The 12,800-nt window shown below is 42.5% G+C and overlaps 1 protein-coding gene across 1 annotated transcript in view; it reads left to right on the top strand.

The window, feature by feature from the left end:
- Positions 1 to 12,800, top strand: part of tmem8b (transmembrane protein 8B) — a 40,805-nt gene that overhangs the window by 3,509 nt on the left and 24,496 nt on the right. The window contains exons 2-6 of the mRNA XM_047593132.1: positions 2,637 to 2,826; positions 3,329 to 3,536; positions 7,160 to 7,293; positions 8,062 to 8,330; positions 12,223 to 12,605. Of these exons, the coding sequence (XP_047449088.1) occupies positions 2,637 to 2,826; positions 3,329 to 3,536; positions 7,160 to 7,293; positions 8,062 to 8,330; positions 12,223 to 12,605 (1,184 nt within the window). The remainder of the gene's footprint in view (positions 1 to 2,636; positions 2,827 to 3,328; positions 3,537 to 7,159; positions 7,294 to 8,061; positions 8,331 to 12,222; positions 12,606 to 12,800) is intronic.

Raw genomic sequence — 12,800 nt, 5'->3', positions numbered from 1 at the left:
TATCAGTGGGTTATGGAGACATGAGCGGTTTTTAGAGGTGCAAACTTTTCAGCCTCAAAACAGCTCTGTGAAACGGTATCTAGCTGTACAAATTGCAAGGTGAGGTAAATGATTCCCCCCGAAAAAGAAAAGAAAGCACCGAAACACTGAAAGATGTCACCCCAGGCGCTGCGAGGCGAGTGCAGATGGTAGAAAGAGGTTGACATGCGCAGTGACAAGAGGAATGTGCTGCAAATGGAAAACATTATCCTACAGCCGAGCATCAAGGTGCCTCCACGTTGTTCCTGTTAAAAAATCCGCTGCCTCCTCTGTGGTGCTCGGCTCGTGTTTATGTTTGTGATAACACTTACCTAAGAGATGCTTTATGTTCTAGTGCGGCAATTAACTGACTCACACTCAATTTCCCCCAGTTTCTGCCCACCCGCTGGGCGTGCTTGATGCCAGCCGAGCTCCTGTAGGTAATGTGGCAGATTACACCTGCCACTTGTTCTGCTGCTTTTATATGCAGAGAAGCTTTGGCGGATGTAATCCAAGGATTTGACATTATGCAGGACGCGAGTGAGCCTGCACGCGCGCATCTCCCTCGGCTGCTTTAAAGCGAGTTGGAGTCTGTGATCGCATGTTTAGATGATCTGGCTCTTTACGCACAGTTTGCTCGGTTCAAGGAGATGCTTGTGATTGTGGACTTAAGACGCCTTCTGCCTCTGTTCTGTTTAGTGGAAGGATCGTGGTGACAAACTGGGAAAAGCTGGTACTTAACTCCTCGTCAGCAATCGTTATTGCTAGTCACGTTAGCTTGGCGTGTGTAAGATGTTTGGCCCAAGTCTGTGATTCAGACTCTAATCTGTGGACGACCAGTGAATACACCGATCAGACATAACATTATGACCACTGTAAGCGAAGTAAATAACATTCACCATCTTGTGACAATTCAGTTTTCTGCTGTGACACTTTTCCACCTGGTATTCATTCATGTGGATGTTACTTAAACATGCACCACCCACCTTGACCAGACCAGGCACCCCCACCCCGTAGCGATGACACTCCTTGGTGGCAGCAAATATCCCCAGCAGGATGCAGCCTGACACAGACACACACACACAAAAACGGGTTAGAAACAACTTAAAAACATGAAGAACAACATGAGGTGTTGACCTGGCCTCCAACTTCACTAGATCCCAGACTCATCAAGGATCTGTGGGGTGATCCACAGAGGCACCTCCCCTCAACCCATACGACAAAAAGTGCCCCCCACCAACAACATCCTGTTACCAGACACAACAGGATACCATCAGAATAGTGAAGGGAATTCCGACTCTTTTTAGAGAGCAGGTTCTTTTGGTTCGGCTCACTAAAAAAGAGTCGGCTCTTTTGGCTACCAACTGGCTCCTCAGATTTTTTGTGGCTTAAATTAATTTATTACCAAATTATGTCTAAAGGGAGCTACTAATGGAATTATATTACATCAATTATTATGTAAATAGCTTCATTTAAATTCTCATTGAACTGTTGCAAAAAATTGTCCTCTGGATGATCGCCCGAACCCGGACTCGAACCGGGGATCTTCAAGCTGTGCAGCGTCAGTGCTAACCAACACGTCCCAGATTATAAATTCCAATTTTAACACCCAGTGCACACCTCGTCTTTGCAATATCAAGCTCATTAAATGTGTCCATACTTTACCTCGTTTTCTTTCACTCTTTGTAATAGTTTCTGTCTTCGTCTTCCTGTCTCCAGTCCGCGTGCTACCGTGCTCTGTGTGTTGCGCGTGTGTAACCCCTCCCCCCTGCTCAGTGTGGACGCACGCACAGACGTCACCTCCATTCATCTTGACCAGTCACGTTCGGATTTAACAAAACGACGTGAACCGGCTCCGGTCGTTCACTTCAAAGAGCCGACTCTTAGAGCCGGTTCGCCACAGCTGTTTTGGAGACACAATGGAGACCTACACAATATGAGGAAGGTGGTCATAATGTTATGACTGATCGGTGGCATGAAATGATCCTACTTTACACTCATTTTGTGAAATATGATGCAAACGTAGCATGTTGGAGCTAACACTGTAGCGTGCTAGCATGCTAACGCGCTAAGAAGCTAAGAAGAAGTTCAGAAGCTGTAAGACTGTTAAATTCTGGTGGGGAAGTGTGATTTGCACAACTCAGTTGTTTTGCACATTTATTTCCCTGCACAAAATTGAACAATTCATACTGCTTTGCTGCTGTTTTTATTCATATTTCTATTTTATTCACGGTTACTAGCATCTATATTAGTTACTTAGTATCTAGTTACTATGGGTAACAATCTGGGACCTGAACTCATAATTTCATTCCATCTCATGCTTCTATATTGTTGCCAATGACAAATAAAAATCCTTGAGTCCTTGAAACTGAGATGCTAAACATGCTACCTCCTTAAGACATGTTAGTACAGTCACTGCAAACAGTTTCAGCAAACCAATATCCAAAACTAGTGAAAACATCAGGGTTTCACTGAACACTTCTTAGCTCACTCTTCTTGATCAAGTTTAGAAAGGCTTTTTTAATCCTCTAAACAGGGGATATGTTGAGCGTCCCTCGTAAAAGTGGCCCCTTCCTAAACACCCCGGGACGCCTCCCTCTTGCTCCTGTTCCCCACAGATTGCCTTTTCGTGACTGAATACTTCACCCGCACGCCTCGCAAGCTGAACGCTTTCAACTCGTTCGCCAGTGTGGAACTGTTCCACTTCAATGTGCCTGACGACACCATGATGGCCGTATGGAACCTCATCACCTTCAAGGAGCAAGGGGGCACGTTTGGAGACAGCTGCCCCAACCGCAACGTGACCGTGTAAGACGTCCGGTTCTCATTTTTTTTTTTTTATTCTATAAGGGATGCATAGATAGGAACTCAAAGCATATATGTTTTATTTGTGGGGGAAAAGGTTGTAGTTGCTGGTTAAACCAGAGCAGAGCCGACATATGGAGGCATTAGCTGCATCAGGCTTTTAATATTGCCTGTCTATTTTTATCCCGCAGCGTTTGTCATGGTATCACAGGTGAATCTCCTGCGTCCCCGTGATGTTGCTGATGATTGACAGTTGTTTGATATATATATATATATATATACACACACACATATATACACCATATCATTAATGTTCAGAATCTGAATTATTCATACTTTAAGCAGGAGATGCCATCTGGGCTCAAGTCGTCAGCTGTTCCTATAGATGAATTTCATATTCGGCAGATGCATCCAGTTGTTTGTGATTTTATTTATTTTATTATTATTTTTTATTTATTTTTTACACCTGAGAGGGTTTGAATTGTGGCTTTTTCGTGATTAACAGGTACTTCAGGTCTGGCGCTCCTCCAGTAATCAACCCCCTGTCCACACGCTTCCCCGGGGACACGGTCGTCCCAGGGTCCTTCGCTGTGACTCTGACCTGGACTCTTCCAAACCGCACAACAGGAGCGTTCAACGTGACGAGCCCTCTCCCCGGAGACTGGTTCCTAGCCGCACATTTACCCAAGGATGAAGGCAAGATTTCAGTCAAGGTGAGCGTGGGCATTTATCACTAATAAATGACACAGGTCTGAGCTCTGCTGAGGGAAAAAATACTGCAAATAAATCTTAGTATTGAACCAACAGAGCATTATGGACATTATTACAGCCTTTAACGTGGCAGAGAGATGCAGAAATCCCCTGATTCAGTATCAGCTGTTCAGAGGAAGAAAATTAAAAACTGATTTCCTGTTGTGTTGCGCACCACCCACCAGTGGCGGCCGGTGAAATTTAACGCTTATTTAGATGAAAGCGTTATATAACATAACTTTAATGAGATGTACATCTAAATAGTTATTTTTTTTATTCCTGTGGTTTCTTAATGATTAAACGAAATCAGACGAAACATGATGAAAGTAGACACTGGGCATTAGTATTCCGGCTAGTGCTGCAGAGCCCAAAGAGGCAGAACAGTGTCAGAGAGTTTTTCTTCATCTCATCATGTTCTCCTATTTGGCTGCATAAACACCTGCTGATTTCCATTTCAGGCAATTTATTTGTCACTAGCATGGCATTCAGTTGTGGCTGGCAAAAGTGCACCTGGAACACGCAACAATCAAAAATATTATCAAAAAAAGTCGCCATCAACATGAGATGCACAAAAGAATTGGTTTGATTTGTGGGCGCGGGGAGGGCATGCGCTTGACACCGCCATGGCTAAAAATAAATAAATAAATAAATAAATGCGTCCAGTTTCGGATGACACACTTTATAGATGGATAAATAACATACCTTTTTCCAAATTCTGCTTTCTGATGCAATTTTGTAGCAGCAGAGCTTGCTTTCATTCCAGAGAGGGCTACGCAAATGGAGGCAATGCAAGCGGAACAGGGTGTGCACACTGAACGCTCCAGTTAAATTCTGAACTTGGCACAACAAAAACAATAAAGTCGCAGCAAAATGAAAACAAAATGCATGTGTTTTCTTTCCTCCCGGAAGTGAAATAAGGAAACGCCGCATGTTTCTCTTTGCCAAGATCACAAATTCGTGTTGTTTCATACGTGCGCACGTTTGGGTGATCTCCGAGAACCTTTTCTGTGAATTATTAGATTTCCACTGCAGCTTAGAGTAACTCATTAAATACGCCGGGTCTAGGATACCGTCCATATGCTTCTTCCCTCTATTCCACGTCAACAGCAGGTGTTTCATATCCTGTGGAAAGTCATTTCTGATCACACCGTTGACAACAAATAAGGAAATTGTCTGGTAATATCTAAATTATAATAAATATTTTCATACTTTCATACTTTCTAGTCGTGTTTGTTGCCACGGGCTTAATAATATATAATATACACTCACTGGCCACTTTATTAGGTACACCTTGCTAGTAAAAGTCTGGACCTTTTGACTTCAGAACTGCCTTAATTCTTGGTGTCATACTTTCAACAAGGTGTTGGAAACATTCCTCAGAGGTTTTGGTCCATATTTGCATGATAGCATCACACAGTTGCTGCAGATTTGCCGGCTGCACATCTATGATGCCAATCTCTCCTTATCCAGCTGGAAGTAGTCATCAGAAGATGGGTACACTGTGGTCATAAAGGGATGGACGTGCTTGGCCTAAAGTGTGCCAAGAAAATATCCCCCACACTATTACACCACCACCACCAGCCTGAACTGTTGATACAAGGCAGCATGGATCCATATATTCATGTTGTTTAAGCCAAATTTTGATCCTGCCATTCGAACGTCACAGCTGAAAATCGAGACTCGTCAGACCAGGCAACGTTTTTCCAATCTTCTATTGTCTAATTTTGGTGAGTCTGTGTGAACTGTAGTCTCAGTTTCTTCAAGGTTGGACGTGTTGTGCATTCAGAGATAATATTCTACATTCCTCGGTTGTAACCAGTGGTTATTTGAGTTACTGTTGCCTTTCTATCATCTCCAGCCAGTCTGCCCATTCTCCTCTGACCTCTCACATCAACAACTGCCGCTCACTGGATATTTTCTCTTTTTCAGACCATTCTCTGTAAACTCTAGAGATGGTTGTGTGTGAAAATCCCAGTAGATCAGCAGTTTCTGAAATATTCAGACCATCAGCCCGTCTGGCACCAACAATCATATCACGTTCAAAGTCCTTTAAATCCTCTTTCTTCCTCATTATGATGCTCGGGTTGAACTTCAGCAAGTTGTCTTGATCACCTCTACATGTCTAAATGCATTTAAATGCAGCCGTGTGATTGGCTGATAAGCTATTTGTGTTAACAAGCGATTGAACAGGTGTGCCTAATAAAGTGGCAAGTGAGTGTAAGCTGAAGTAACACGGGAATCAAAGAAATGATTGTGGTAGTTAAATAGGGGGAAAAAAAATGATTAACTCGACATAATTTGATTAACAAGAATAGTCTCCATTTCATTCATTTTTCCTCTCACTTATCAATTATTTAAAAAATATCTCACTGTTTTATGGCGGTAATTAAAATCAGAGTTTGACACAGTGCTCTGGTGGTGGTATACCGTATATTAGACTTCTATCAAATGCTGTCTTTTTCCGCTTAGTTGATGGCCTCGGGCAGCCTGTGTAAAATTTATTATTAAAAGCTGCAATTGAATTTTTCCCTCCCGTGTTTAATTCAGCTGTTTACACGTTTAGTTGTTTTAATCTAACAGCCGAACACATCTTGCTGCATAAATTTCAGTCAATTCAATAGAAACTACAGCTTTTGAAACATCATAGCAGAGCGTTCGATGATGTTGCATTCATTGGGATTTTTTATTTTTTATATTTATTTTTTTTTTACGGTGGATTGCGTTAGATTGCTCAGGAACGCCTAGTAAACCCAAGAGCTGACCCGAAAACTGAACTGTCTCGGTGGGCAACTTTGACTGAACGAGCCAAAACTGCACAATTAGTCAGGGTTTCATTGGGGAGTTGTACGCCATTAATGGAGTTTAAACATCTGCCCAGGCTGAAATTCCAGAGGAAAATAAACCGGTGTCTACATACCTTTTTGGGATAAAGACGGTCAAATTTAAAGCCGCCGAACGCCATCTAAAAGCTGTTCGCGCTCGCAGAGCAAGAAAGCATCGGTCCTCGGAAACCCATTCCGGTTGGGCCTTAATTAAAACACAACCTGCTCTACAAGACGCATGTGCGGGTCCGGCTTGACAGGCTGTAATAAATCAAAGGGTCACCCCGGCAGCTCCCAGACTAACGACACGCCACGGTAATTGTGGCTCGAGCAGGAGGGGTTAGTGATCAGTCGACAGGAATGAAGGACCTAATTTGGCATTCACACCTGTCCTTTGGAATCAGCCGCGAAAACGCTTCCCGTTGCTTCTCCAAACAAATTTTACAGCCGATCATGTGCGGAAACAATGCGCGGTCCCCTGGCCTCTAACTCATTCTGACTGCTCGGCTCATCTCACAAAGTAATGCACATCAGGCATTAATGGTTCAGAACAACACAAGTGAAATAGTGGGTGCATGTTACGCCGCGTGGCAGCGAGGGGGGAGGACGGAACGATATTAATCCAGGAGGCTGACAGGCTTAATGCACACAGTCCATTAGGAATTTTTCAGCCAGTTTGAATGATATCTAATCTCCTCCTTACCAGCTTTTAAAAAATATTGGGGAGTTAACCACCCAGGCCGCTGCTGTGTTACTGTTCGTAGGGTCTCTCTGAGGAGTGCCAGTATCTGTTCCAGCCTCAGCTCATTGTCCAGAGGCTGATTGGGATTTCAGTGCTTTATCCCGGATACTTCATCGACCAGATGATCCCAGTTCATAACAGATCCGCGCTCTACAAGTAAGTCTTCTTATCCGAGCTTCCGAAAAAACCACTGGGTGAAGGGTGTTTGAAATTATGCACCGGGTGAAAAACACATTTTTTCATTATATTTTTTTATATATATTTTGCACACTCTACCTCCTCAGTCTAATTTTAAGTTATGACTTTCCCGGGGCCTCCTCCATAAGCTTATCATGCTTCTTCATTATAAAAAAAAAAAAGATGCAATTTCAGTGTGTGCTCATAGTTTGCGCACCTTTATCAACTTCCCCTGCTTTGAGTCTTGTGAGTATAGCAATATGAAATTCCTCTTCTTTTTTTATTTATTTATTTTTTCTGTGCCTGAAGGAAGCTGTGCATAAAAAGAATGGCGGGAAGGGAATCTAAATGTAGATTGTTCAAACATAATATGCAGAATAGATCATATTTATGTTTAAAGGAAGTTGTTGCCTTTTAATATTTGTTGTGTGGGTGCATGAAAATAATATACTCGTAAAATGTAAAGCACTAGTCTGGAAATAAACGTCCGAAAAGACCATTTATTCAAATTAAACTCACGTTATATTAGAAAATGGAGTTGCTATGAAGGTAATGCTTAAAAACAGTAAAGCATAACTATAAAAATGATTTAAATAAGTACGTTTTACGACCTCATAGGCATGCCGTGCTCTTACAGGAATAATCTTTCAGTGCTTTTTGTCTGATATACGCTCGCTGGAATGCATTAAACATACAGCGGTGCTCCTGCTAAATGCCTAAATCATGTGTCTTTGTGTGCCTGCGCAGAGTGTTCATCCCCAATTATATATCAAAGGTGAAGGTTCAGCTGGTAAACTGCAGCACCAAGAACAAGAGCAGCGACAGTTGTCCCGTGGTGCTGAAGATAAGAGCGCGGGCACCGCCGGTGCATAACTCAAGTGCCCTCGACTGCAGGGAGTGGAACCCTTGTGAATTACTCACGCTTGTACCGGCCTGGGAGCAGTGGTACTACATCCTGGTGGAGAGATATCTGAGTAACTCCGACGTCTACTTCCGCATCGGGGTGCAGGTCACAGGTGAGTGGGTTTTTACAGGCGGGATGTGACTAATGAGCCTTCAAGGCTTTTTGTTTCTGTTGTGAATTTCGGTTTGGCTGAGAGCTCTGAAGGTTTCGGTTTACGGCGCAGTAAAAAAAGGGCCCGGGCGCACCGTCAGCACAATTTAATACACAAATAATAATGATAAGACATAATCAATGTGGCCGTTCACTGTTCACTTCAATCAGCTTGATGAGTTCAATTAGAAAGCGATATAAGTTAATTGTCCGCTTGAATGTGGCCTTTTCCAGCCAAAAGACGGTAACGAGATAAACTTTAAAACTGTAAAAATAGCACAGGCGGAGAAAATGTCAGCAAACTGACTGGGTTTCTTAACATAAGCTGACATTAGCCACTGTTCCCCTAATGGTCTTTCCAGACTTAGAGCTGAAGTCCGAAGAAAAATCACTATGAATCTGTGTTCTTAAACACCACACTATGTCCTCTTCCTTTAAAAGCTAAGGTTTATTATATTACATGAATCCTAGATCATCAGTTTATCAGTATTTAAGAAAATGAACTGAATTAATCTGTTAATCGCCAATCATCATCATCAGAATCAGAATCCTTTAATCCCACAAGGAAATAGTTTTGTTGCTGTTGCAAAGAGTCTTATACAAGTAGAAAAAAAACATAAATAAAAACTAGAAATAAAATATATGAAAAGTAAATGAAAAAAAAGAAAAATAATAAAATAAAAATATAAAATACAACAAAGATAAAATGAATATATATATATATATATATATATATATATATATATATATAAAATACATAAATAAATAATATAGTAAATATAAATATAGAATATAGTAATATATAAAATATATATATATATAATATAAATAATAATATATAAAATATCATATCTATAAATATATATATATATATATTAATATATATATATATATATATATATATATATATATATATATATAAAATGCCCTACAACACAGCTCCACACACCTAGCACAATGCTTGAGTAGAGGATGTAGCCACACTTCAGAATATGAGTCTGGTACCATGTGGATTTTATTATGGGACATGTATCTTATTGACAACAAATTCAACTCCACCATGCTCAGATAACATACATCATAGGTCTTCAACAGGGGGTCCATGACCCCTAGGGGGTTCATAGAGGTACTGCAGGGGGGTCGCAAAGTCTTTGGTTGATCAGACATTTTATATATATATATTTAATTTCTTTAAACGCACATTAACATGAATCCAACATATTTTGGTAAAGGGATAACAGATCTTAATATTAAATGCAAAATGATAATAATAATGTATATTTACAAATAGCACTAGGCCAAGTTTAATATAGAACACATATAACAGGTAGGGGGTCCCTACTTAACCTCTCCATCAGTTTGAGGGTCCTTAGCCTGAAAAACATTGAAGAGTCCTGACATACGTGACCACACCGCTGTTACTCCCCTTTCCATTAATGCTTTCATCCAACCCAGATGACTTCATTGGCCCCTGCAGATCTTTGCAGGAGCCTAATCAGTTCTCAACAGAGCGACTCCAGGTCAAAATTCACAACAAGAATCATGTTGGCGAGATAAGTCGGGCTGACGCCTCCAGGACTGTAGCTGTAGCTGTTTTTAGCACTGTATATCACCTGATCCCTGAAAGTCTTTGAAAAGTAGGAACACATCTACGTATCACATCAAGAGCTGCAGAAATCTAATGATTCTTCTCACCACGTGAATTTTCTACGAAGAATCAGCAGTTGCTCGCCCTTTTTTTACTCATTAGGTTAATGTCACAATGTATTTTAGCACAGTGGCGCAAATAACTGACGATGTTTTATTCACACGGTTAATTCCCATCAGGGTTTTTTCTCACACTGCGAGGTTGCACAGCGTTTTGTAAATGAGACTTATACTTTTTTACCAGTTTTGCCAATTAAGTCAATTTATTTAATGATTTATTAAGGATAATGTGTTGGATTTCTATTTTGCCTCATTATTTTCAAATAAATTTTGATAGCGTTTATTGCCACAATCTGTGAGCCTTTTTTTTTTTTTTTTCTGCTTCCAGCGTGTTTCGTTATTTTCTTCATGCTGCTTTAGATGCTTAATTTAAGACGACGCTATGGCGGTCGCTCGTTAATTAGGCCAAAGGAAAGCTCAAAGTAGATCTCTGCAGCATGTCACATCCTGTGTCTGAAATGACACACTCAAAGCATAAAGGATTGCGGCTTTCGGTTTGCACATGACGCTCTCCGTCTCAAAGCGAGAACGTCCAACTGTCCTTTAATGTGACTTGACGATGCTCAGATATGTGAAGGGTTTTTTTTTCTTTCTTTTTTTTCCCCGACATGTGTTCTGTTGGGAAAAGAGAGACCAGGCACAGTCGGTGGACCATCAAGAGGCTCGTTCAAGCAATGTCCGTGGCCCAAACTGAGGTGATTCATACACCACCGCTAAGAGGCCAGAGATGCCATGGTTAAGTGCTCCGTGCTGTTTTGGGTTGGGGGGTGGTGGTGGGGTGGTGGTGGGAGGTTTGTGGAGAGCGGAGATATTCTTTATGCTCGCTCCACGGGGATGGCTCACAAATCTGTGGGAAGTCCACTCCCATGAAGCGGTCCCCTCCCTCCGCTCCACGCTGTACAGTGCACTTTGTCGCCATGGCAACACAGACACTAATTATTCACACTCTTCCCCTTTTTCTTCCTGCCTACCAGGCAGATCTTGCTTGACCTTTTTTGCGGATTTAAATTGGAGAACACCTCAGGTTCAGGGAGGAGACCATCTGGAGTTCTCACCTTCTCACGCTCCCTCGTTGTTGTTGTTGTTGTTGTTGTTGTTGCCGTCGTCGTCGTTATGAGATGTGCTGTCCTCGTTTGGATCCCGTCCAGTTTGCAGGTTTCACGGTCGCTGGCTAGACAGAGCGCGGTGGATCTAGGTTGGGCTTTATTATTTATCATTATTGTTGTTCCCACTCCATTTTCACTGCAGGTGTCTTGGCCTCGGGAGCTGATTAGACACTGAGGAGAGTTTATGTGTTAAGCCCCATATTATAGCAAATGGAAGCCAATTATTTAGATCAGGAACGTTATGAAACGGTACCATGACATCCCTGACCTCCTCCTGCTCCTCCTCCAACCACCCACAGATATACATACCTATCTATACCGATCAGGAATAACATTATTTCTAATATCGTGTATTGTGCCTCCAAAACAGCTGAGACTCCTCAGAGAATATGGACATGAGCTTTCTGAGGGTGTCCTGCGGAGTTTGCCGTTTGAGGGGAGGGGTCTATGTTGATCATCCCACAGATACTTGAGTTGTTTCTAAACTGTTTTTTTGTGTGTGGCTAATTTTACACAGATTTTTTTTTTCTTTACCTTTTGTCTCTAAATCCCGCAGTACTTGTTATTTTGGTATTTTTAGGAGTGTACCCTGCCTTCTGGACGGACATCACAATACTTCAAACCTTTCCTGAGGCAACACTATACAAACGAGGCTGAGCTAGAAAAGCCTTTGAAATCCTTTCCCCTCGGGGATTGGTGGTATTTGATGTTACTTTGTCAGTTGCCATCAATACCATATTTGCAGTGAGTTGCTTTGTGTTGAGCAATCACAGCGAATCTCTGTCTCATTAAAAAGCAGCGCGCTGGACTTTTGCTGTATACATTATGGAAGCCAGCCGAAGGAGATCGCTTCAAACATTTACTGACAACACGGTTGCTTTGCGCGATTGTGCGAGTAAAGTAACTGGTTGTCACCAGTTCGTTTGAGTTTCTGGCTGTTTGGTTTATTACGTTTCGCGACATTTTGCAAAGCTGCGCCTTTTTTAAAAACCTCAAAGCCACTGAATATTCAACATGATCTGATCTTTCTATCCGCAACAGATTGCTCCAAGCCCAGTTTGTCGAAGGACCAAGTGCAGCCCAGCTCCTCCATGAACATGCCTCAGTCTTTCGGGACGGCGATGGGCTTCTCCCTGTCCGAGACGCTGCTCATGGCGGCCCTGCCCACCCTGTCCCAGAACGCCACCCACCTGCACGCCTCGGAAGACAGCATCGTTTACCTCGCCCCCGCCGCCGACGCCAACAAGTGCTGGCCCATCCGCCCGACCCTGCGCAACGAGCTGGACACCTTCTCCGTGCACTTCTACGTCTTCTTCGGCCCGAATATATCGATTCCCCCGGACAGGGCTGCCGTGTTCGCCATCAATCTGATGCCCGTTTTAGACAGCGGAGGAGTTCTCAACATGGAGCTCAAACTCAACACGGTGAGTCCCACTAATGATTCAGTTGCTGCATGTTTCAAGGGCACAGTGTATCCCGGCGCAGGTACCCAACGCGTCTTTCAATATTTGAGGCACGGCTAACGCATTAAATAACTATTGCGCTCCCACACAGCTTGCTTGAAGGAGGCATTTGTGCCAAGATGCTGGACGAGGGCTCAGCTGCCACCCTTGCCCCTC

The sequence above is a fragment of the Mugil cephalus genome, chromosome 8, assembly GCF_022458985.1.
Source record: "Mugil cephalus isolate CIBA_MC_2020 chromosome 8, CIBA_Mcephalus_1.1, whole genome shotgun sequence".
Classification (NCBI taxonomy): domain Eukaryota; kingdom Metazoa; phylum Chordata; class Actinopteri; order Mugiliformes; family Mugilidae; genus Mugil; species Mugil cephalus.
The sequence above is the reverse complement of the archived record's forward strand: the minus strand, read 5'-3'. Positions and strand labels throughout refer to the sequence as shown.